Below are 27,232 nucleotides of genomic sequence, written 5' to 3'. Positions count from 1 at the left end.
TTATGTTGTGAACCAGCATTGAATAAACTAAAACAGTATGCTGCAACTAACTTCAATTAAAGTGTAATCCCATGCCATTTAGAGGAATTCACAGGAGTTAAGTACACAAAAGATAAACGAACATTAACAAAGCGTTAATTACTCATGATTGTTTTCCCATTCAATGCATCCAAAGCAACAGCTAGTGATTAATGACGGACGGTTCCATCTAAAAATCAAACTGAGCACTTAGGAGGACTATAACGTCACCAAATGTTGCCAGTTAATGACTCTGTCATTATAGCACAGAAGGAATCCACTCAGCCAAATGAGTCCATGCCAATGATGCAAATATGAATGAATTTATGGACAGTATAAACTGACTGCTTAGGATTCTTTTTGTGGAGCAGTGGCAGTGTTCCTACCTCTGGGCTAGAAGGTCCAGATTCAAGTTCCACTTTTCCCAGATATATGCTATACATGCCTGAACAGGCTGATTAAAAAAAAAAATCTAATGTGACTGCTTGTTTTAAACATTGGGAACAATAACTCACTTACGCTTGCAATCACCTTTTTAAAAACATGAAATTTTGCTTTCATATCCTAGTTTCTATTGTCCTCAATCCCTTTCTGGAACTAAAGTTCACATATACTTTTCTAGCCAAGAAATAGGAGGGGAGATAATCAGTTTGGGCTCAGGAAGAGACAAATGCACCATAGGACCCCCACCCATCCACCAACCCTGCCCCTATAGACATCAATTATTTGGCTGCAGGGAGAAAGATATTGCCCAAGTATTTTGTTTTGCACTGATCAGGACAAATGCAGGAATGCCAAATTTCAAAGCATTGCAATGATTTTTGCAAAGGAAAAAGGGGCTAATTGGTTGACAAATCAACTTTGACAGGTTGAACTGTTGTTATGGAGAGAGCATAATGAGCAATAAAGATATATAAAGAAGTGGTAGAAGATGAAGTACTTCAACAACACACCTCTTTTGTCAGCAATATTCAAATGCTATGCTACCAAGCAAAAGTTCAACTTGGCATCTGTGAATAATAATCATCTGATCTTTCTACATCAGCTCTAGCCTGCCTTTACCATCTGACTCACCAGACAAGTTAAGCAATGTTAGTATAGCTGACCTGAAAGAACACCAACCCACCCACCTCCAGTCAGTCATTCATGAATTACAGCAAAGGCATATTCCAGTGTGAAGGAGGATTCGAAGGGGATAAACCAACCACGGATAAATCAAATTAAGAATTGTATCAAATAAAAGAAAAACCAAAAATACAATGTGGCAAACATTACTGATAAATTAGAAAAGTTTTAAAAGCCAACAAATGACGACCAAGACCAAAAAGGAGAAAAGGAGGGTAAACTAGCATGTAAAACAAAAAAAAAGACTGTAATAGCTTCTTTAAACATATAGAAAAGAAAGACACAGGGACTCAAATGAACAGAAGCCCCACTGAGAATGTGGCTGAGAAAATATCCCCATAGAACCAAGAAATGACAAAGGAGTTGAATAAATATTTCACAACAATCCTCACTGTAGAGGATTCTAGCATTCCCCCCCAAAAAATAGAGGGGTAGAAGGTGGGGAAGAAACAAACAAAAGCTATTACCAGAGAAAAATTTAATAAAGAAACTAATTGGGCTAAAGGCTGACAGATCTTCTGGACCTGATGGATTGTACTGTAGGATATTAAAAGGAAGTAGCTACAGAGATAACAGATGCAGGGGTAGTAATCTTAAAAGACCAGAAAATAAAAATTGGGAGGTCTTACTAAAACAAGGCTGAAGTCAGACCACACATGGAACACGGTTTTGGTCCTCTTGCCTTAAAAAAAAAAGGTCCTGGCATTGGATGAAGCCCAGAGATGGTTAATGAGGCTTATCCCAGATATGGGAGGATTTCCTTACAAGGAGACGGAGTTGGCTGTGCCTGTACTCACTGAAGTTTAGATGAAAGAAAGAAGTCCTTATTGAAGATAGATTATTCAGGGCCTTGACAGGGTAGATGTGAAGATGCTGTTTCTCCTTGAGAAAGAGTCTAAGATCAGAGGGCGTAATCTTGTTCAGTGAAGACAGAAAGGAGGAACTTTTTTCCCGGAAGGTAATGAATTTGTGAAATTCTTTACTATAGAGGGCTGCTGAGGCTGGGTTATTAAAAATCTGCCTTAAATATACCTAATCAGTCAAGGAATCAAGGGTCATGGGGTGGGAGGAAACAAGTGGACACGAGGATTCTCAATTCATTGAATGGCAGAGCAAACTAGTACATCATTCAGCCCAACTTCTGATCATCTACCTTATAGTCAACCATTATTAGTTGTTGTGAAGTCTTTGCTCTCATCCAGCTCAACACGAGCAGTAAATATGCGTAATTAAAATCGGTGAGTAACTGATGAAAAAAGATCAGCACTTCCTCCAGCAGCCTATGGCAAATTTAGTATTCATTGTCTCAAGTCTGCCATGTTAATAGGGTGAATCTTATTTGGATTGAACACTGCACCTGTCTCAATGTTGGTCAAAACTCTGCATTTCAACAATGCCCAATGACTTTGTAATGTATTCAAGTCAATAATCTGCTGGACAAAGAAAAAGAAATTCTGTATCCTCATGAATTTCATAGATTAAAGTATGAGCACAAAAGGTCAATAAAACAATAGCTTCAGAAATGTAAACATTGCTGCCTATGGGTTTGTAATTACAAGATTAAACTGTATTTAGTGCAGAGATTCCTTACTTCCTGGGTTTAGCCGGCTGCTGTTGTTGCTGTATAGAGGTTTCAATAATGGCTCGTTTCATCTTTTCTTCTTTTTCGGTCTTCAGCTGTGTTAATAGAAGAATGCATACCAAATACTCAATTGTGCCATAAATGTTCTAACTTCTCAATTTACTGCACTGGTAATTTTAATGTGTGTTAATTAGAAAGTGTAACACACGAGATGGGAAATAAAAGTGAACAGTTTTCTTTCTTCATCTGTGATTAACTTTCAAAACCCCTCTTCTGTCACTCTCCTGAAGTCACCAGTTCCTGATCATTATTGTCTGGATAGTCTCCGCTAACTTGCTCAGAACTATCATTGACAGTCAGACAGGAAGCACAAGATTCATTATCCAGGCCTTATCTTTGTTCCATGTCTCGAAGCACATGCTTCCACCATAACCGGGCAGCAATTAGGAGGGGGATTACGAACTAATGTTCTCCCCAAGCCAGAGATTCCTCACTTAGTCTAGTCAGCAGTATTACTATTGCTGAACTACCCATCAGAATCCATGTTTGGAATCACCATTAACCAGGAACTAAGTGAGCCATATAAAATGTGGCTACAAGGGCTAGTCAGAGTAACTAATGTTCAGATTCCCCAAAGACCCACCAGCTAAATGCAGAAGTCAGAAGTGTGGTGAAGACATCACATCCACCAACATAACTATTTCCACCTTCATCAATACACAGTGGCAGCTGTATGCACCATGCAGTAATTTGCCAAGCTTCTTTCATATCAGCTTCCATACCCATGAGGCCTGCCATCCAGACCAATCTCCTGCCAATTACTCTACAAACCACACACCATCCTGACTTACAACTGTATCACCTTTACGGTCACAAATTAATTCTTAAAACTCCCTCCCAACCAGCAATGAACATGTAGCATCTTACAAACTGTAGCAGTTCATGAAGACAGCTTACCATCACCTTGTAAAGGTCATTTAGGAATGGACAATGAATGTCGGCATTGCCAGCAATGCTCACATCCCATTAACAAATTGAAAAAGATTTTCAACCAATCATTGTCTTAACGAGATGGCACTAGGGAAGTGTGTACTGATATTCTTACAGAAATAAGTTAGTTTTAAACACTGATCAATCTATCATACCATCGGAAATCATAAATAAGTGTAATCTTCAAATGCAGCAGGGGACAAGATGCAGATGAATTTGAATTTCCATTTTAAGGTAATGCATTCTATTATAAATTCTAGTGGCCTCATTATAATGGGGATGTTGGGGTTCTTGTGGTGTAATAGTAGATCCCTCCGAGCCATAAGACCTGTATTCAAGTCCAACCTGCTGCCAAAGGGTCACAACACACCTGAACAGGATGATTAAGAGAATCTATAATGGAAACTGCTTATGTCCTATGTATCATATTTCCAACGTACAAGAGCTGTAACAGGTATGAAGTCATTATATGGGCAATCGCTGGGTCGTAAACAGGTTCCGTTCTGGAATCCGTTCACAGGTTGGAACACAACGCAGGACTATATAAAAAGGAGACATTTGAAAGTACAGGAAATGTTTGTATATTGGACCTTTGAAATTACTGTACGTGATTGCATTTTTTAAGAACAAAGTGTTCATAAGTTGGGGACTCCCTGTACTGTTGCCATTTTCTGACACCAAGATGCACTCTAAGTTAAATGTAAAAGTATGAAATGAGAGTTTTGCATCCAATTTTCAAAACCTGTTAAATGGCAACATAAATAACCCATGCTCAAGTATATAATGTAAATTCAGCTCAGTTTTGTCAAAAAAAATCATGAAGTTCAAGCCCAAAAGATTTTTTTTGAGAGCAATTGATGTAACCCTAAAATGTTTATTACTGTAAGAACAGTAGAATGTATAAATCTAAATGGTGTTATTATTTAACATGTAATTTGAAAAATGTTTTATTTTTGACAAGTTTGGTTTAAGCCCTTATTTATTTTGGCCATTAGAAACATCAGTCACCAAAAAACTGAATACAGATCTTCCAAAGCAGGGCACCTGGAGATCAGGTTGTGCATATCGTAGAGACACAAAAGTAATTAAAGATATGGAAAGAGAAATTCTCTCAAGAGCAAAATTCAATAGAAGGAAGTGCAACAGACAGAACTTAAGTATATATAGATATTAGTAAAATATATAAATTGAAACTTAACACTCACATCATCTTGTTTCTTCTGAAGGTCCTCAAGTAATCCTAAAATGTCCTCATCTGCAACATCAAATGGTGTCTGGCCCTACCAAGAAAAACAAACTTCAATTCGTGATTAGATTAGATTGCTTACAGTGTGGAAGGCCCTTCGGCCCAACAGGTCCACACCGACCCTCCGAAGAGCAACCCACCCAGACCCATTCCCCTACATTTCTCTCTTCACCTAACACTACGGGAGTTGGTACAAACATCAGCCACCCTGAACTGATTGTGCGCACAGGCAACAATTTTACTCCTCATGTAGCCAGGTGAAAAAGTGATTAGTTTAACAGTAACCTTTGAATAAACTCTACATTTTATCCACCCTATCCTCAAACAAACTTCCATGGAATGAAAGTCACAATTAATTAGAATGGATGGCTTTGAGGTATGTCGGAAAGAGGTGTTGGAAATTCTGGAAAGGGTGAAAATAGATAAGTCCCCTGGGCCTGATGGCATTTATCCTAGGATTCTCTGGGAAGCAAGGGAGGAGATTGCAGAGCCATTGGCCTTGATTTTTATGTCGTCGTTGTCTACAGGAATAGTGCCAGAAGACTAAGACTGGAGGAAAGCAAATGTGGTTCCCTTGTTCAAGAAGGGGAGTAGGGATAACCCTAGTAACTATAGGCCGGTGAGTCTCACTTCTGTTGTGGGCAAAGTCTTAGAGAGAATTGTAAGGGATAGGATTTATGAACATCTGGATAGGAATAATGTGATCAAGGATAGTCAGCATGGTTTTGTGAAAGGCAGGTCGTGCCTCACAAACCTTATTGAATTCTTTGAGAAGGTGACTCAGGAAGTGGACGAGGGTAAAGCGGTAGATGTAGATGTAGTGTATATGGATTTTAGTAAGGCGTTTGATAAGGTTCCCCATGGTAGGCTACTGCAAAAAAATATGGAGGTATGGCATTGAGGGCGAGTTGGAGGTTTGGATTAGGAATTGGCTGGCTGGAAGAAGACAGAGGGTAGTAGTTGATGGTAAAGGCTCACCTTGGACTGCAGTTACTAGCAGTGTTCCACAAGGATATGTTTTGGGACCATTGCGGTTTGTCATTTTTATAAATGATCTGGAGGAGGGGCTAGAAGGTTGGGATAGCAAGTTTGCGGATGATACCAAAGTTGGTGGAGTTGTTGACAGTGAGGAAGGATGTAGCAGGTTACAGCGGGACATAGATAAGCTGCAGAGCTGGGCAGAAAGGTGGCAAATGGAGTTCAATGTAGGTAAGTGTGAAGTGATTCACTTTGGTAAGAGTAACAAGAAGATGGGGTACTGGGCTAATGGTCGAATACTTTGTAGTGTGGATGAGCAGAGGGATCTTTATGTCCATGTACACAGATCTCTGAAAGTTGCCACCCAGGTAAATAGTGCTGTGAATAAGGCATATGGCGTACTGGCTTTTATTGGTAGAGGAATTGAGTTCCGGAGTCCTGAGGTCATGTTGCAGTTGTATAAGACTCTGGTGCGGCCGCATCTGGAGTATTGTGTGCAGTTTTGGTCGCCATACTATAGGAAGGATGTGGAGGCACTGGAATGGGTGCAGAGGAGGCTTACCAGGATGTTGCCTGGTATGGTAGGAAGATCATATAAGGAAAGGCTGAGGCACTTGGGGCTGTTTTCATTGGAGAAAAGAAGGTTTAGGGGTGACATGATAGAGGTGTATAAGATGATTAGGGGTTTAGATAGGGTTGACCATGAGAACCTTTTTCCACGTATGGAGTCAGCTATTACGAGAGGGCATAGCTTTAAATTAAGGGGTGGTAGGTATAGGACAGATGTTAGGGGTAGATTCTTTACTCAGCGAGTCGTGAACTCATGGAATGCCCTGCCAGTAGCTAGTCCCTGCTAGTGGACTCTCCCTCTTTATGGGCATTTAAACAGGCATTGGATAGGCATATGGAGGATAGTGGGCTAGTGTAGGTTAGGTGGGTTTGGATTGGCGCAACATCGAGGGCCAAAGGGCCTGTACTGCGCTGTATTTTTCTATGTTCTATATCCATTAGCTTTAAAACATTCAACTGGCCAAGGTTTTTTTCCTTTTTTTATTAGTCACTTAGGTTTCACACATGCAGTTCCAAGCCATTAAAGTCAGAGTTCTCAATTCCCAGGAGGCGAGATAGGTAGTGTAGCTTCAACAGATTGAATGGGTTAAGTACATGGCATGCAAGCATTCCACATCCAACCTTTCTTGATATAACCATGGTGAATGGCTAGCAGCTGAACTAAACACAAATCATGTTGCAACAGTAGAGGTGTAAAAAACGTTCTCCACAGAAAAGGCATTCAAATATCTTACAGGCTCTGGTTAGATGTCCCAATGTGCCAGAAGTTACAAAATCAAACTTTTTTTTCCATTAAATCATAAACTTACTGCATTATTTAATGCTTCCATGTCACAGAAATGTTCCACAAGAAGCCTGCAGGATTCTTCCATTCCCCAGTGTGCAGCAGCATGCAATGGTGTCCAGCCATCTTTGTCTTGTGCGTGGACACTGAACCCTGCCTGAAGGAGCAGCCTGCAATTAAATGGCACTGGTCAAAATGAAGGTAATTTCATAGTTAAAGTGAGTCATCATAGATGGTAAGTACTCATTCGGAGAACGTCTTGTAAAGAAGAAAAAAAAAGTGATTAACACTCTGAGCAGGGAAAACAAGTGATGAAAGATCGTTTAGCAAGAGCTCTTCAGAAATAGAATGAAGTGCAGAAGGAAGCCATTGACCTCTGGTCATGCCAGGTTTTTGAAGGATAATTGTCGCAAACAATGTAGAATTACAGATAGCGTTTTTATTAAATTCAAAAGGACGTGGGCATTACTGGCTAGGCCAGCATTAATTGCTTAGCCCTAATCGCCCAAAGGGCAGTTAAGAGTCAACACCATTGCTGTTGGTCTGGAGTCACATGTTGGGTAGACCAGGTATGGATAGAAGTTTCCTCCCTTCAATTGGATTAGTGAATGAGGCGGGTTTTTTCCTGACAACAGCAGCTTTATGGTCATCATTAGACTCAAATTCAAGATCGTTATTGAATTCAAAATTCTACCATTTGCCAAAGCAGGATTCAAACCCAGGTCCCCAGAACATTACCTGGAGCTCCAGATTACTAGTCTAGCAATAATACCATTAGGCAACCCCAATTTCTCTTGCTAGACACATTTTAAAATAAAGACAGCAACGATACAACGATGTATCAGATTTTCCTTCCATATAGATTTGAAACACAGTCAGGTCAGTTGAAGTTGACAGCCCTGGCTAAAGTAAAATACATCTTACCTTAGTAGTAGAATAATACAAAAGCTGTATTTATCAAATCAGTGTCCATCTTTCAGATCACCGCAAAAGTAGTCCACAATAACTTTATACTGCAATGACCATTAGGTAGGTGACCACAAAAATCCTTTTGCGCACATGACCTTTCATGCCTTTGCACCTCAAAGCCCTGCATGTTGGACAGTGATTATACTACTAGGGATGCAACATGGTCAGCTTACATATTGTGCTCAGTCCAAGAGCAGGGCATGAACTCGCAACCCTCTGACACAGTGCTATGGCAACTCACTCAACAGACGTCATATCAGAACTTGGCCCTCTCCTCACAAGGTCACTTTCCATATTAATGACATGTTATAGGAATATATGCAATTCCTCTTTTGGAGCTGAAAGGCTCAGAGGACAAAATCATTTATGATTAGATTCCCTACAGTGTGGAAACAGGCCCTTTGGCCCAACAAGTCCACACCGACTCTCTGAAGAGTAACCCACCCAGACCCATTTCCCTCTGACTAATGCACCGAACACTATGGGCAATTTTAACATGGCCGATTCACCTGACCTGCACATCTTTGGACTGTGGGAGGAAACCAGAGCATCCAGAAGAAACCCACGCAGAGGAAAATGTACAAACGCCACACATACAGACAGTCACTCAAGGCTGGAATCGAACCTGGGACCCTGGTGCTGAGAGGCATCAGTGATTAGATTAGATTAGATTACTTACAGTGTGGAAACAGGCCCTTCGGCCCAACAAATCCACACCAACCCTCCAAAGAGCAACCCACCCAGACCCATTCCCCTATATTTACCCCTTCACCTAACACTATGGGCAATTTAGCATGGTCAATTCACCTGACCTGCACATCTTTGGAGTGTGGGAGGAAACCGGAGCACCTGGCGGAAACCCACGCAGACACAGGGAGAATGTGCAAACTCCACACAGACAGTTGCCCGAGGTGGGAATTGAACCCAGGTCTCTGGCGCTGTGAGGCAGCAGTGCTAACCACTGTGCCACCGTGTCACTCCAATCAAAATTATATAAATGATTTGGATGTGAACAAAAGGAGGTAGAGTTAGTAAGGTCACAAATAACACCAAAATTGGAGGTATAGTGACAGTGAAGTGATGAGGCAAGTATAATGAGGCAGTACAACAGGCCAATGGGCTGAGGAGCGGCAGATGGAGTTTGATTTAGATAAATGCAGGATGCTGCATTTTGGTCCAGCAAATCAGAGCAGGACTTAGTCACTTAATGGTAAGGTCCTGGGGAGTGTTGCTGAACAGAGACCTTGGAGTGCAGATTCATAGCTCCTTGAAAGTGGAGTCGCAGGTTGATAGGATAGTGAAGGTGGCATTTGGTATGCTTTCCTTTATTGGTCAGAGCATTGCGCATCGGAATTGGGAGGTGATGTTGTGGCTATACAGGACGTTGGTTAGGCCACTTAACATTGCGTGCAATTCTGGTCTCCTTCCTATTGGAAGGATGTTGTGAAACCGAAAAGGGTTCAGAAAACATTTACAAGTGCATTGCCAGGGTTGGAATGTTTGAGCTATAGGGAGAGCGGAATAGGCTGGGGCTGTTTTCTCTGGAGCATCAGAGGCTAGGGTGACCTCACAGAGGTTTGTAAAATCATGAGGGGCATGGATAGGATAAATAGACAAAGCTTTTTCCCTGGGGTGGGTGAGTCCAGAACTAGAGGGCATAAGTTTAGGGTGAGAGGGGAAAGATATAAAAGAGACCTAAAGGGCAAAGTTTTCACAGAGGGTGGTGCATGGATGGAATAAACTGCCAGAGGAAGTGGTGGAGGCTAGTATAATTACAACATTTAAAAGATATCTGGATGGGTATATGAATAGAAAGGCTTTATGCACCAAGTGCTGGCAAATGGGATTAAATTAGGTTAGGATATCTGGTCAGCATGGACAAGTTGGACCAAAGGTTCTGTTTATGTGCTGTACATCTCTCGGATGCTAGTGTTTTTATCAGACTTCCTTGCGAAAATAGCTTGCCTTGCAAAGACCATAATTCAAACTTTTGTTTTCCTGGTAGGAGCATATTATATACACAGGACAAAACTGATATATACTTGCCTCATCACTTCAATGTAGCCTTTGGCAGCAGCAACATGGAGAGCATTGGCACCAGACTTCGGATTAGATACCTCTTCAATCTTCCCACTGTTTAACCACTGTCTGGCATGTTGTAGCATCAATTCCTCCTCTTCACGTCTTGCAGATTCCACATCAATCCCTACAGAAACAAAAACAGGAACCTAAGGCTGCAAACATAAATAAGGTTGAATATAGCACAGCAACACAGTGACATTTTGAAACTCTCTGATAAGAACTGAGAGAAGCACATTAAACCAACATACGCAATTAAATTGCCTTTTGTTTTAAACAATTCACAACTCAGCCCCAACGGTGTAGGAATCCCGATGTTGCTGGACTAGGAGCCCTTGTAAATCAGTGAACGTAATGGATATTTTTATTACAATGTTGTTCTGACAAGTAAAACTACACTTTTTCACAACACTTTAAATATCCCATTTTCAAATGTTAAAAATAGGCAACAGTATTCATGAAACTAAGCAGGGACCAACAATATTGCCAGGTCAATAGAAGGGAGCAGCTCCCACTGCTTTCAGTCTCAACACTGACCTGAACTCCACTATTTCAATATGTTGCAAGTTTTGAAGGATGGCTACCTCCAATGAGGATTTACAACTAGTGGCAACTCTAGATTCTTGCACAAAGTACGCCAAGAGATGTTGAGAGTTGAATAGGAGAGAAAGATTTGTATATACTGCCTTGCACAGCATCCTAAAGTATGTTGCTGCCCATTACTTTTGAAATCATTCAATTGATTAGGACAGAAAGAAACTATCTACTAGATCCATTCATCTGCCCTTTTTTGCTTTGCACAGACTTGTAATATTTTTATTTTAATGGATATTTTATACCAAATATAGTCACAGCTATAGAATTGCAACAATCAGCTTGTACATGGTAGGATGCCATAAAAGTAATGGAAAATGACTGGAAAATTTATTTCAGTCAAGATATCGGAGGAGGGATAAACATCGGTCAGGACACAGGGAGAACTCTCCTGCTCTTCCAAATTGTGGTATTGAATCGTTTATGACCCACCCAAGAAGGAAGATCGTATTTTGGTTTGAGGTTTTAGTTGTTAGATGGTGTCTCCAACAGTGCGCTCAGTACTGTACTGTGCTCAAATGTCTGGAATCTCTGTTCTGGTGCAGCGGTGACACCCCTACCTTCCGGGACTGAGGCACCAGGGTTCAAGACCCACCTACCCCGCAACTGTGTAATAATATCTTTGTAAATGTTGATTTGAAATTTGTGATAAGTTACAAAAAGAAAGACTTGAATCCACAGCTTCCTAACTCGTGAGTGGAGTGATACACCAAGCCATAGCTGACATGAATTGATTTCGTCATCAAGACACCATTGTAACACCCATTGTTTCAGGAGGCTTGAACATACCCTGCTTGTTAATGTGATCTTGCAGCAGGGTCTCCATGTAGTCCTCCTCTGCAAGGTCAATTGGCAACTGCCCATCACTATTCACAGCAGCAATATTGGCACCATGGTTGATTAAACACCTGTAATAAATAAAAATTGAACAGGTTTGGTTTCAAGTCTTAAAAAAAAGGAAACCCAGCTGGAGGGGGAGGCAAGTGCAGGACACCCACTAGGATTTAACACAGGAGAAAAATGATAAGCAAGTAGCAATTCAACAATAAGATTGCAATTTAAATATTACAGGAGGGTATACACAGAAGGCATAGTTAAAAGATACAGGGTGTTTCTCAATGCTGCAGTACAATAACAGGCCATTCAGCCCAACCAGTTATTTCAAACGTGCTCCATATGAGCCTTTTCCTACACTTCAGCATCTGACTCAATCAGCATCTTTCTATTCTTTCCTTGCTGATCATCTTGTCTAATTTTGAAGCCTGGAAAAGCCTTTACGCACCATCACATACTCTATTTTGACACAGAAATTACGAGACGATGGGGTACAGTCTATTCATAAAATTTTACATGAGGCTGCATAGGTTTACGTAGACCAATTAATTAACACTAGGATAGTAAAGGTTAGACCTCGACTTCTGCAGACAGCAGTTAAAGCTAGCTCAAGTGTCAATAGCAAATCGGCACTGGAGAGATTTTTTAGTCAAAATGTATGAAGCAATGTGAACTAACAACAGGTACATGGAGTCAGGTCACAAATCAGCGAAGATTTCATTGAATGGTGGAACGGATTCAAGGATCAAAGGTCCCACCCCTATCCCTATACTGGCACTCTGGTGGCAGACATTCCTAAATAACTGATGGAGACACGAAGTCGCTCAAAAATGTTCAAGCCTGGATCACAGTTATCTCCTGTGACATGGAGTTAATCTACATCAAGCATCATTTCGTCATTCATATGGCAGTTTAAAATAGAGAAAGACAAAAGGTTCCAAAGTGTAGAGAGGGAGTGAGACAGATAAAAGGATGGACATAAAACCATGGAGGAAGGGCAGGAATGGTAATCATAGATTTGATGAAAAAAAAAACCCTATTTTCAGAAGGGTTCTCAAATAAAACAGGAGGAACAAAGTAGTGGGAAGATACAGGGAGGAATTCAAAAGCATATGGTCACTGCGCTGTAATGTTCTAAATACAAGATTGGAGGAAGTGGCAGAGGTAGAATAGGTACAAAAGGAGAGAAACGGAGACGAGATTTGAACTGGAATTTCAATTCAATGCATTTGGAAAGAGGAACATGCACAGACACTGAGCATCTGGGTTCCTAATTACCTTCCAGTTCATTGCAACAGGTATTTGTCATGTTTCTGCCAGTATTTCAAATGTGATTTTTGTTTTGACAGTCCAAATGCTCAAAGCTTTTCACCATCTGCCTTAACATTAGACTTCCATACTACAGAAGACAATTTACTTCACAAAGCCTTGGGAAGTTTTATGATGCAAGACCCACTATACATACATTGCTGTCATTGCTATACTGCAAAGGGTTCCCAATTTTGTCCGCACCTATGGAACATCTTCATGGATATGAACTTAAGTAATTATGGTTAGAAGGGAAAACACTTCAGTTAATTAGTTAACCATCAATAAATATAATAAGAGGGGAAACAAGTGGGATGGGGTGGAAAGAGGAGTATTCTAGAATGGTATAGCCAACAAGCTCTCTGAATAAGGAAAATCTATGCTTCAGTTTCTGTTTGACCAGTGTTGCTCGAATCTATTAACAAAGGACATGGTGTCCTTCTTCCTTTAGAAGTTCTAAAGCCTTTAGTTATGCTATGTCAACTACTATTTAGGGAGCTCTCATCAAGTTAGAAAAGTTGACAAAAAGCAACATAAACAAAGAACACCATGACAAAGACAAACATACCCAGTGTTAATTGCACAAACTTTTGTACATTGATGGAAACTAGGTTTGGGAAAGACACACCATTACTTGATTAAAAAAGATATCCAGCACTCCTCATGGTGCACCTAGTAACAAATCTAAACTGGTCAGTTATGTAGTAACCAGAATGAGTGTATAGCTGGGGAACTAGGAGAGATAAGCAAGGTGCAAGCTCTTTGGCCTTTGGCCAACGTTTGGAGGAAAGGGCCTGAGCAAGTACACACGAACACACAGCTTTAGTTTCTGGTAACCAGCGAAGTTTAAAAGAAAATTACAACTCAATATTTAAATCTTGTTCCTGGAAACTAGTTAATTAATGGTACCACTATTTCCTACTCAACTCAAATTAAAATTGCTACAGGCACTAGTACCAGGCCACTAATGTCAACCAGTGTTTCATCAGGGTGGTTTAAACCTCTCCGTACAAATATATAAAAAAATACTTTGGAAGGACCTTAAATCAATAATTGTACTGCTGGGTATTTTTCAGTTATGATAGCAGAGTTCAAAACTGACACACCCTTATTCTCCATTAAACTGAAAATCACTTCCTCTGAAAGCATTTGATTGTCAATGCCTATCCCAACATTTATGATGGGAACATTCTATTTTTTTTTAAAAAGGAAAAAATGGGAATTCCCCCCCTTTAACAGAGGGAGTGGAGATGCAAGATAGCAATTAGTATTTTAAACTGCTGCTATTAAGAGGTGTGCTATACTCTTTTACCTGTACTCTCCAACTTACCTCTAGGAATTCAGTGGTTGATAAGACAAATATACATAAAATACAAAGTCTCTCATGGTATGTTCACAGCAAGTTGAAAAGAACAGGATATTTCTGAGTGAGTAATAGTCTGCTGCTCTACCTTCAAAGCCAAGTAAATAGTAACTGCTCAGATCAAATTCTCATTCAATTGAAAAGTCAGACTGAGACTTCTTTATACTTCTTTTTAAAGAAAAGACTTCGAAACTTTAATTAGAGGACTCAGTTAGTGAGCTAGTTTCCTTATATAATGAATTGGGGAAAAAATTCCAAATTTAACTTCGAGTTCTTAATAATTCTTTAGAAGTTTCTTTAGTGTAGTGTTCTAATCAGCCCTCAATTATACCCTTGCAGATATTCTGAAGGGTGAAGTTGGCGTCATCTTTGTCCTACCATTTGAAGCCTCATTATTAGTACCAGATATAGACCCAAAAACCACTAATAAACAGGGTCTACTGCACTTCCCACAATTATAAGCTGTAGGGGTCACAGCCTGCTCTGGTATCTCAACGACATCCTCAAGAATCACATTCCAAACAGTCAGAGGTGCAAGGTCCATTAAACTCTGCAAGTTGGTCACAGCCTGTTCAGCCAATGTTTCAGATATATCTAGTTTGAAACTTCTTTAACGACCCATCTTGTGGGCAACTCTCAACACTAATCTTGGTCTTGGAGGGGTACGTTGTGTTTCTAGAATACATGTACACATAAGGGCATCCCCATAATTGCTCAACCATATTAAGAGTCAGCATGGCTTCACAAAGGGGAAGTATTATCTGACAAAAGGCACCTGAATGGGTATATGAATAGGAAGGGTTTACAGCGATATGGACCAAGTGATGGCACATGGAACAAGGTTAGGATAGGATATCCGGTTAGCATGGACGAGGTGGACTGAAGGGTCTGTTTCCATGCTGTACATCTCAATGACTCTAAAGCTATTAGAATTCCAGAGGCGGTTAACAAGTAGAATGGATAAAGAAAAAGCAATTGATACAATATATTTGGATTATCTGAAAAAGTCTGATAAGGTACCTTATTAAACAGCCTGATGTGTGATAAGAGACTTTAGTGTTAGAGATAGCTAATCCTTTATCCACGCTAATATGCTAATTAATAGAAAACAGAGTTGGGGTGTGGGGGAAGGAGCAGGGGGTACATTTTCAGGATGATCACCTGTAAATTAGTGAAGTGCCACTGGAACCAGTGCTGCAGTCACAATCACTGCCACAGAAGGCTAAGGAGGCCAGATCATTGAGCATACTTAAGCTCTTGATTGCCAAGGGGATGAAAGGTTACAGGGAGAAAGCAAGAAAATGTAGTACTCCAATCCAGGAGGAAAGAACATCAAAAGACAACTCAGACAGAGAACTCCAGCTTTCAGTTGTAGCCAGAGATTGGTCAGCTTTTCACAACCTCAGTAGCACAAAATAAAATTCCTGGTCCTGTTGACCCCACCCATTCAGGCTGCTTCTAATGTTCCAACTTTTTTTTCAAAAAAAATCCTAAGCTTCACAAGCTGTTTACTTTTTTTTTTAAAAACAAAATGGACTCCTTGCCACCTCTCATTCAATATCTTTCTCAAAATACACTTCTTAAAGACATAGTATCATCACAGCTGGAAGAAAGCAGGAGCTATTCAAATGAATGACAGATTGCATAAAGCTGCAGTAAAAAATGACTGGAACTTAACAGTTGTGGACTCCTTACCTAGGAAAAAAAACACAGGCATTGGAGGCAGCTCAGAGAGTTCACTACACTGGTAATGGTATGGTGGGACTCTTATTCAGGGAGGTTGACTCGGTTGAGCCTGTACTCATTGGGAGTTTAGAAAATGATGGGTGGCCTTATTGAAATATTCAAGACTCTTTGGGGCTTGACCAGCTAGATGCAGAGAAGTTGTTTCACCTTGCGGGAGAGTCTTCGACCAGAGCAGCTGCCCACTTAAGACTGAGATGTGGAAGAATGCGTTGAGGGTAGTGACTCTGGGATTCTTTATCAAAGAGAACTATCAAGGCTGAGCCATTAATTATATTCAAGACCGGTAACTATATTAAATAAAAAATCAATGAGAGAATCAAGGTTTATGGGGAAAAAGCGGGAAAGAGGAGCGGAGGATTATCGGATCAGCTGTATCTCATCGAAGGCTGAAGCAGATTCAATTTTGGGAGAGGCAATAGCCTCGTAGCATTAATTCACTGGGCTATTAATCTAGAGCACTGAAAACCTGGCTTCAAATATCACCATGGCACATGCAGAAATCTGAACTCAAAAATTCTGGAATTAAAAAGCCTAATTATGATCATGTTGATTCTTGGAAAAAACCTAATCTGATTTACTACTACCCTTTAGAGAGAAAAAAAATCTGCTATCCTTTCCTGGTCTGGCCTACATGCAATTTAGATACACAACGTGGTTGACTCTTAACTGCCTGAGTAATTAGGGATGGACAATAAATGCTGGTCCAGCCAGTGATGCCCTTATTTCATGATCAAATAAAATAAAAGTCAGATTGAATGGCCTACTTCTGTTTTGACGTCTTAAGATATTCTAAGGTGCATTATCAAACAAAAAAAAAGTGACGGTGGTACCACAAAGATGACAGGTTAACCAAAATCTTGGATAAGGAGATTGGTTTTAAGCAGCATCATAATCCTTATTTCCAGTGCCATAATAAGAAAGATGGTGGCACAGTGGTAACACGACTGGTGAAATTTGCATTCAATGACAAATCTTGATTATAAAATAGTCTAAGTTACGGTGACCATGAAACAGCCATAGGTTGCTGTGAAAACCCAGCTGGTTTATTACCGTATTTAAAGGAAATACAGTCAGAGCAATACAGCATGGACACAGACCCTTCAACCAGATATCCTAAACTGATTTAGTCACGTGGGCCAAATGCTGGTCTATATCCCTCTAAACCCTTCCTAATAAAATCTCAGCTGGTTCTTCAAGATTGTTGAACCGTACCTACAGTGCACAAAATGACCATTTTCAAAATAAGGTCACCTACAATCAAGGCAAACTGGCTAATTTTTGCTCAAATACAGATACAACTATCGAAGTGAAGAAATGACAAACACTTCCATGATATCTGCCCACTTCTTTCCACACACTAACAGCATCAAACACTTCCACACTGGCCCAATCCACAAAGTTCAATGCTCCCTGATGCACCATGATATTTCAATTTTCTAAACTTAAATCTTTTGAGCTAGATTTAAAACGTTATGAATGAAAGAAATCTAATGCAGACAAATGGAAGCTAGTTTCATAACATCAGGCAATTTGCCTTCAAGGCAAAGTGAGTATTGGATTATAGGTTATGGCATTGCAAGAAGCCAGAAGCCATACTGTCCCTCATGCCTGCGCTGACTGAATAAACTAGCTGTCCATTCAGAGTCCACTTTCCAGCACCTCGTCCACAGCATTGCAGATTACAGCACTTCAGGCATGGAGTAAGGTTTTGAGTAAGGTTTCTTTTTCATTAATGGAGGGTTCTTGCATCAACCATCAAACTGAGTAGCATCTTCCAAATACCCACCACACTTGAATAAAAAAAAGTATTTTCTCATGCCCCTCTAGTCCATCCAGTTACCTTAAAATTATGCCTCTTGGTAAATTGCCTCTCTACTAAAGAGAAGCAAGTCTTCCCTACCCACTCTATCCAAGCCCCTTCCAAGTTATCCGTCAACCTACTCTGTTCTAAGGAAAGCCACTCTCACAGACCTTGTCTTTCCTAATAGCTAAAATTTTCAAATCCTGGTAAGATCTTGTAGGTTCCCACTGTACAATATCCAGAAAAATTATATCCTTCCTGCAAATGTAACAACCAGAATTGAAATCTGCCACCTTTATCTGCAATAGCCCCCATGACTCACTTCCTAGCAAGCCCAGGACAATTAGGGATGGGCAAAAAAAAAAGATAACTTTGCTAGTCACACCAACATCCCATGAATATGTTTTTAAAAAAGAAAGAAAAAGTGACATTTCCTCTGTCAATAGTTGCAATTATGAATTATTAACATCCCCATTAATATTTTCAAAGCCAAACAGGTCAATTGTTGAATATGATTACTGAACATTACAGCAACCAGTTTAAAAAAAAAGGTGCAGACATCTTATTTTTTTTAATGTAAATAATATGGATAATAAAAAAAAATCAGTTCTTTTTGCACCACAGTCAGTTCGCGATACAATGATGCCAGTAGCATGGGTTCAATTCTCACACCAGCTGAGGTTACTCTCCTTCTCAACTTCTCCCAACACCGCAGATGTGGTGACCCTCAAGTTAAACCATCACCAGTCATCTCTCACTCTCTCTCCCTCTAATGAGAGACCAGCCTTCTGTTTGGGAGGATTAGGATGACTTTACCTTTTACCAGTCTGCAACCATCAGTACTGCAGATGCTGCAAACAGCCCCATGTTTGCAGCATTGATAAATTGTGCCAACTAGCATTTTTGCACTTGGAGCAAATATAGAAAAAGAAACCTTTCACACCTAGTATGAAACTGACGTCCTACTTAAAAAAAAAAGAGAGAGACCACACAGTTATTTCATATTCCTCACACCCACATCAATGCATCACCAAAGAGCAAAAAGGGAGCTTGAGTTTACCAATGAATCATTAGCTACCCACACAAAGCTCAGGTGCATTGCAAGGCTTTGTCCCAAAACTCCAAAGGATCACTTGTGGCCAAGAGATTTACTAGGCTCCTCAGCAGCCCTACTAAATTTCACACATTCACAATTGTTAACTTGAAGAAAATAGAGAGAAAAAAAAATCACTTGGATAAACTTAAAATCTGAAGAAAGTTTGTTAAAACTTACTCAACAATTTCAGAATAACCACACGATGCCGCCACATGCAGTGGTGTCCATCCCTCGTTATCCGGCAGGTCAACATTGGCATTACGTGCCAGCAAAAACTCCACCATTTCCAAATTTTCATCTATGCAGGCCTGAAAAGAAAGAATAAAATAAAACTAGTTAAAAGCAAGGAACTTAATTCATTCCCCTAACATTTTCTCCTGTTGGTATTAATTCAGGCTAGAATAAAAACAAAACTTAAATTGCAAAGGCCAGCATTTGTTGATCTATCCCCAAATACCTTTCAGAAGATGGTCACTTAATTGCTGCAGTCCCATTAGAAAGTATGATCCAGAATTTTGATCTAGTGACAGTAAGGGAATAATGATATTGTTTTAAGTGAAGACGGTGTGAGGCTTGAATGGGAGTGAGCAGGTAGTGAGGCGTGCTTGTAGCTACTGCCCTTGTTCTTCTGGGTGGTAATGGTCACGAGCCTGTAAGATGCCATTAAATGCACCTTGTATAGCATTTATTGCTACAACTGAAGTGTACAAATCTTTCAGTTGATGGATAGGGCTTTAATCAAGTAGGTTTCTTTTTCCTGGAATGTAGAGCTTAAATATTGCCAGAGCAGGACATTTCCATGCCATTGAAGGGTATTCCAACACAAGTTTGATTGTTCAACGTGCTTTTCCAGCACCACTCTAATCCTGTTCAATGTCAATATCAAATGGTGGATAAGCTTTGAAATATCAGCAAGGAAGTTACAATCAGAATTTCCAGCCTGAGCTGCTCTTGTATCCACAGTATGTGTGTAGCTGGTTCGATTTCTGGTCAATGGTAACCTCAAGGATGTTAATTGTGAGAGACCCAGCAATAGTAGCACCATTGAAGGTCAAGGGGAGATGGCTACAATCACTTTTCTTAGAAATGGTCATTACCTGGCATTTGTGTGTCAAAAATAATACTTGGTACTTTCTCACCCAGGCCTGAGTATTATCCAGGTCTTGCCACGTACAAATGTATGTTGCTTCTGTATTAAAGACTAATGAAGTCAGGCACTGAGTGGCCCCGGCGTAACCCAAACTGAGTGGCAATGAACAGTTTATTGCTAATTCAGTGCTGCTTGATAGCACCACTGAGGTCTCCTTCAATCACTTTACCAATGTGAATGTGTACACCACAGATGGGGTGTAGTTAGTCTTGTTGGGCTTGTCCTGGTTTTCTCGGTCTTGGGTAAATGCTAAATGTCATAACTATACTGGAACAGCTTGGCTCAGGGTGCAGCATATTCTAGAACATACTCAGTACTACTGCTGGAATGTTGTCAAGGTCCACAGCCTTTGCAGCATCCAGGTCTGTTTCACTCCACATGAAGTGAAGGACAGAATGGACAAAGGATTGTCAGTCAGGCTGGGAGCACCAGAAGAAGCCGAGACAGATCACGTACTTAACACTTCAAGCTGTAGATGCTTGAAAATGCTTCAGTCTTATCTTTTTCACTAACATTCTGGCACCCCCATTATTGAAGTTGGAGATACTTGTGGAGCTCTCTCCTCTAGTCAGTTGATCAGTTGTTCTGAAAGCCTTAATTAAGTGGTAGTAGAAAAGAACTGCAAAATTATTTAAAAACTAAGAACATGCAGTTTCAGGGGAGAAGGTAGCATTAATTGTTCAAAAAAGGTCAGCTTAGACATGAAAGTTCAACAACACACCGCTGCACTGCAAAGAATCAGTGATTTCACTTGAACCCTCTCAACAAAACCAGTTTGTAACTGAGAAATATCTGTCAGGTTTCCTCTGAGCCCCAACTTTTCTGAAGAACAAGCCTAGGCAGGTTTCATTTTCCTGAAAAAAAAGTGCAAACTCCCAATATTGTTCCATAAAATCTCTTTCTTCTACCTTTTCTCCAACACTTGCCATTATTTTTGTATTAATTTGTTTGAATAGATTAAAGCCACCACCAGGGCAGGTGAAATTTGAACCCAGACCTTCCAGACTAGGAGATAGGGACACTACCACCGTACCTCAAGACTCTTTCAAATGCCTTAGCATTCTTTTTGTAAACAGTGATCAGAACTGTTCTCAATGCAGTCTAACCAAGGTTCTAAAAGTGATTGCAGCCCCAATTCAGCAGAAATCATGGAATTGCACGTGGAACTAAATGGTCTGAATGTCTTAGTTTAATACTGGGTAGTGTTTGCCACCTACTAAGGCCATGTGGTAAGCTAGAAGGAATCAAACCCTAATCAGTGTCAAAGAACAGCAAGATTGCAAAAGGCAAAAAAAAAACAAAACTCTTCCGTCTAATGCAAACTGAAAACATCAAGTGCAGTCACACAGAAGAACATAAATCATGTTTGTTTAAATTGAAAGTGACACAACCATAAATACACTCCTGCATGCACTCCCTCCTCTTCTTGCAAGACTTCCGCTGACTGGAGTGTGCAAGTCAAACTGATGTTGCAAGCAACTGACAATGGCTGCTGCAGTACATTCATACAGAATGTGCAGAAATGTTGCAATGCTTTGCCAACAACCGGTCTACAGTTGGGACACAGGCAAGCTCAGTACCAACAACAACTTGCATTTATGTAACTCATTTCACATAGTAAAACGCCTCAAATCTTCATGTGCGTTATCAAGTAAATGTTGATGTTGAGTCACATAATCTGATATTGAGGGAGAAGAACAAAAGGACTGGTCAAAGAGGTACAATTTAAGGAGTTAAGTGTTACAAGGAGTAAGCACCTAAAGTGAAGTTTTTTCTTTAAAAAATTGGTGAGACACTAGTTAGCTGTAGGTATTCGGATGTTCCAATGGAACAATCACATGAATACTAAAATTAATATGCAGGTACAGCAAATTTGCATGTCAAATTGCATGGTAATTTTTAAATTGCACAGAGGCTGGAGTACAAGAGTAAGGAAACATTGCTGCCATTTTGGCATCCAAAGAAGAACACAGACTTTTAAATGAACCAGTTTAGACAATTTAAATAACCTTTGGAACTGGTGAGACATCAACTTTTGGCCCAGATGTGGCACAGTGATGGTGTGACTACAAGACAGTTTCTAAATGAAGGACATATTTGCTAAAGCAGGGGTACAAAAAAAAGGTTCATGAGATTGATTCTTTTGGCTAGATGAAAGAGAGACTGAGAAGAATGGGTCAGTAAACTCAGGAGCTGACAGAATGAGCAGTGATCGTATAAGATTAAGTGTGCTGAGAAGATATATTTCCCCATCTGGGGAGTCTAGAATTGAGAAGATAAGTTCAACTTCTGATTCTGCTGCACATTTACAGAGTCAAAAACTATACAGCACAGAAACAGACCCTAAGGTCCAACCAGTCCATGCCAACCATAATCCAAACTAAACTAGTGCTACCTGCCTGCGCTTGGCCCATATCCCTTAAAACATTTCTTATTAATGTACTTATCCAAATGTTTGTTAAATTTTGTAAATGTACCCACAGCCACCAGTTGCTCTGGAAGCACATTCCACATGCAAACTAATGTAAAACAATTTCCCTCTCATCTTAAAAAAATACTCCCAGATCTTGAAATCCCCATCCCAAGGGAAAAGATACTTGCCATTCACCTTATCCATCCCTCATGATTTTATAAGCCTCTACAAGGTCACCCTCAACCTCCTATGCTCCAGTGATGACAAGGCTCCCAGCCTATCCAGCCTCTCCTTATAATTCAAAACCTCCATTCCTAGCAACATCCTAGTAAATCTTGGCTGAACTCTCTCCAACTTAATAATTTCCTTCCTATAACAGGGCAACCAGAAATGTACTCAAGAGGCCTCACCAACATCTTTTACAACCTCAACATAACTTCCCAACTCAAGAAAGGTCTCAGCACTGAAGGCGAACGTACTAAACGCCTTCTTAACCACCCTGTCTATATGTGACGCAAACTTCAAAGAATTATGTACCTGACTTCTAGACCTCTGTTCTATAACTACTTTTAATTGTACAATTCCTGTGCTTGCTTGCTTTACCAAAATGCAATACCTCACATTTATAAAAATTAAACACCATCTGCCACACCTCAGCCCATTGACTCAATTTATCAAGATCTCTTTGTAATCTCAGATAATCTTATTCTTCACTATCCACTATACCTCCAAACCTGGTGGCATTTGCAAATTTATTCACCATGTTTTCGGTATTCTTATCTAAATCATTTATATACATGAGAACACAGAAGTGAATCCAGCACCATACCCTGTGGAATACTGGACTGGATGTCTGTTACCAGTGAAAAACAAACCTCCACCATCTTTCTCTGTCTCCTGCTGTTAAACTAATTTTGTATTCAATTATCGAGCTTACACTGAATCCCATGTGATCTAACTTTACTAATTAGTCTACCACATAGAATGCCTTCAAAAGGCTTTACTAAAGTCCAAGTAAACAATGTCTACCACTCTGCCCTCAATCTTCTAGGTTACTTGCTCCTTAATACAATTCTAGCTGATCTCATCTTGGCCTCAACTCCATTTTCCTGCCAATTCATATAAAATCGCTTAACCTATTAATAAAAATCTACCATCTCTAAAATTTATTAAACATCCCAGGGTCCACCATAATTCTTACAAACACCGATGTCTGCAGTAGTGAGTTCCAAAGATTCACAACTCTAAAAGGAGAAGTAAATCTTAAATCTATATTTTAAAACTGACACACTTTACCCTAAAATTATTACTTCACATACTGCTCTACATTTAAAATTATGGTCGCAAAGTAAAAGGGTCAATCATTTGGATCTGAAATGAAGAGAAATTTCTGCATTCATGAGGTTTGTGTATCTTTGAAATTCTCCTTCCTAAAGAGCTACAGATAATGGAGAAATTAACATCAAGGTGCCAGAGATTGAGATTAAAAAGACAGGGGAGGGCCATGGAGGAATTTGAAAACAAGGACACAAATTTTGAAATTAAGTTAATAATGCAGCTGGGAGAAAGTGAAGACTGCAGATCAGAGTAGAGAGTGTGGTGCTGAAAAGCACAGCAGGTCAGACAGCATCCAAGGAGCAGAAGGGCTCATGCCTGAAACGCCAATTCTCCTGCTCCTTGGATTCTGCCTGACCTGCTGTGCATTTCCAGCACCACACACTTGACTCTGATATTGTAGCTGGTCTGGAAGTCAATTGTGCACGTTGACCTACACTAGGGAGTTTGAATGGGATGGTGCAAGAGAAAACACTCCTCACCCTCACCAAAGCCTTCTCGATGCGCAGTCAAGGAAATCTTGAAGCAGATTTTCAGTGAAGATTGTTGCTTGAATGCAAGAATTGGAACAGATTGCAGAGTTGAAAGCAGAGAAGGATCATTGCCAAATACAAAGATGGGGAGGAGGTGGGTTGTCAATGCATTGGATCAAGCAAACAAACAACACATTTTCATTAGTCTTAATTCATCTGGATTAGTTGTGGGAAAAAAAATCTGCCAAAAAGGAAAAGCAATGAGCACTAAGGAATACAGTCGATGGAATTTACTGAAAATATGCAGATTGATCGATATTTAGTGACAGGCAGATAGTACTTGTATTAATCTAGCACCTTATCTTATCCACAGTGCCTCACAGCCAATTTAGTACTTTTGATGTGGAACTGCTTGCGTGTAACAACTTGCACTTATATCTAATGTTAAGCTAGCAAGATGTTCCACAGACACTATGAGATAAAAGCTGACTCCAAGCTTAGGAAGTGGGTATTTGGACAAATAACCAAAAACCCTAGTGAAGTAAAGAAATTTTAAGCGGGAGCAGAAAGACAGTGATTTAAAGAAGGAAACTCCAAACCTTAAATTAGAAATCTGAAGGAATAGCTGGTTGGAATAGAGTGAAGTCAGTGCTGGGTTACTCTAGGACCAAGAACGAGAACAGAACAGAGTTTTCAAAACACAGGACTGAGGTTGGCTTACAGAAATATGGAGTTAAACACAAGGTTGAAATATATCGAGACTTGAGTGAATAAGAGGGCTGAAGCTTCACAAAACCCTAACTGTTATATCACAATGGGGATCAATCAGTCCATTATGTTTGCCCAACTCTAGAAATGAGCAAATCACTTAATGTCATTCCCCTCCTCCTCCTTGTACTCTTGTATTTTTTTTTTTACAACAGATAATCCAATTCCAACCTCAAATGAACCTGAATCCACAACACTAAGGTATGGAATACATTCCAAATCACTCACTGTATTAAATTCACACACATATCTTTGTTCTTTCTACTGCCAGTGACCTCAAACCTGTGCCTCTACACCCTACCAACATCAATACTTTCTCTTTGAGACAGGTTCCTCACCATGAGTTTAAAGATCTCTATCAAACCTTCTCAATCTTCTGTCTTTCAAGGAGGATAGTTGCAACATCACCAATCTATGCATCACCAAAGCCTTTTACGTGAAGGCTATACCCACGCCCATTCGACTCAATTACAGGACCAAGCTTAGCAGAGTTTGTTTTATCTTCACAGATACTGACTACTCTGCAGAATATTTCGCAAACGAACAGCAAGTTGTTTAATTCACCTTTCCATAAACCATTACAATTAATCAGTGAGCTATTAAAAAACTGTAGGGGCATTCTTTCAATTTTGAGACTACATGAGTGAAACAGAACAAATTACAAATCGCCATCATCAGAAGGGGACCCATTCAGTTTTTAAAAGAGATATTTTCTTATGAACCTGTTTTGAGGTTTTATTGCACACCGCTGCATCAGGTGGGACTTGAACCCAAGCTCCTGGCTCAGGACAACACTGGCTTCACCCCACCCAAGACATCTGATTATTTTGTTATCAGAATTAATGCACTATTGTGATGGCTATTTAAACGCCTGTTAATATCTTAAGTTTCAAGTTGTAAATCAAAACAATGTTCCATCCTTTTATATACTGGCGAAAGAAGTAGTACTTTTAATATTTTCAAAGTTGGGAACATGTACACTATAAATACTTCAACAGGTCGCTGGACGCGGAAACCCGAGTGCACGGTGGGGGATGTAGTTCTGATCACGACTAGAATGCCGTTTCCAGGTGAAGGAAGATCGAGACTGAACTACATCTCCCAGAGTCCCCCACGACAAAAGCTCAACAACACACATGCGTCGCCCACACTACTAGGCATGCGCACCGCGGCTGCCGTGCCGGCGCAGGCGCTGTTGTTCTCCCACCTGGTGGAGGGCACTGATTCCGTCCGTGTTGGCGCAGTTCACGTCGGCGCTTCCCTTCAGCATTTCCTCAGCGTCTTTCGCGTCCCCACTGGCGCAGGCCGCCAGGAACTCCGCAGCCGCTTCGAACCTCACCCGCCTCGGGCTCGAACCGCTGACCGCTCCCGCCACCGCCAGCCACCGCGGCTCGCCCGGTTCTAGATCGGTGCAAGAACCCTTCCAGCGCTTCAGTTGCTGCCTGCGCTTCTCCTTAGCGGCAACGGCGGCTGCAGCGGCAGCGCCGCTTCCCGCCCGCTCCGACATCTTGAACTGCAGCCGCCCTCTTTCTGCTGGCTGGGTTCTGCGTCATGACGACATTCCAGCGTCTGACGTACGTTGACGTGGACCTCTGGGAAATGTAGTTCGAGGGCGATCGATGCGAAGGATTGTGGGCGCTGTAATCTTGGAGCATGCGTACAGCTATCAGAAGAGGAACAGCTGGCCAGGCTGAAGTTCATCCTCAAATGTTTTCCACTCATCCATTGAAACAGCGCAATTTTTTGAGTTTTGGTCATTTATTGCACTTAAAATAGATTTATACTTTACTGAAAACAACACAGCAAGTTAGAAGGTTGTGGTTATCGTGTAGAGTCATAGAGCTGTACAGCATAGAAACAGACTGTTTGGTCCAACTCGTCCAGTTATCCTCAATTAATCTAGTCCCCATATCCCCCTAAACTCTTCCTATTCATTTACCCATCCAGATGCCTTTTAAATGTAATTGTACCAGCCTCCACCACTTCCTCTGGCAGCTTATTCATTACACA

At 40.5% G+C, this 27,232-nt stretch overlaps 1 protein-coding gene across 1 annotated transcript in view; it reads right to left on the bottom strand.

Moving 5' to 3' along the window:
• Positions 1-26,751, bottom strand: part of LOC132831243 (protein phosphatase 1 regulatory subunit 12C-like) — a 79,130-nt gene extending 52,379 nt beyond the window's left edge. Inside the window, exons 1-7 of the mRNA XM_060849255.1 lie at positions 26,430-26,751; positions 19,261-19,391; positions 11,725-11,843; positions 10,309-10,468; positions 7,319-7,463; positions 4,921-4,995; positions 2,735-2,820 (exon numbers count right to left, since the gene is read on the bottom strand). Of these exons, the coding sequence (XP_060705238.1) occupies positions 2,735-2,820; positions 4,921-4,995; positions 7,319-7,463; positions 10,309-10,468; positions 11,725-11,843; positions 19,261-19,391; positions 26,430-26,729 (1,016 nt within the window). The 5' untranslated portion in view covers positions 26,730-26,751. The remainder of the gene's footprint in view (positions 1-2,734; positions 2,821-4,920; positions 4,996-7,318; positions 7,464-10,308; positions 10,469-11,724; positions 11,844-19,260; positions 19,392-26,429) is intronic.
• Between the last annotated feature and the right edge of the window lie 481 nt (positions 26,752-27,232).

This window comes from Hemiscyllium ocellatum, chromosome 33 (assembly GCF_020745735.1).
Source record: "Hemiscyllium ocellatum isolate sHemOce1 chromosome 33, sHemOce1.pat.X.cur, whole genome shotgun sequence".
NCBI classification, from domain to species: Eukaryota; Metazoa; Chordata; class Chondrichthyes; order Orectolobiformes; family Hemiscylliidae; genus Hemiscyllium; species Hemiscyllium ocellatum.
The sequence above is the reverse complement of the archived record's forward strand: the minus strand, read 5'-3'. Positions and strand labels throughout refer to the sequence as shown.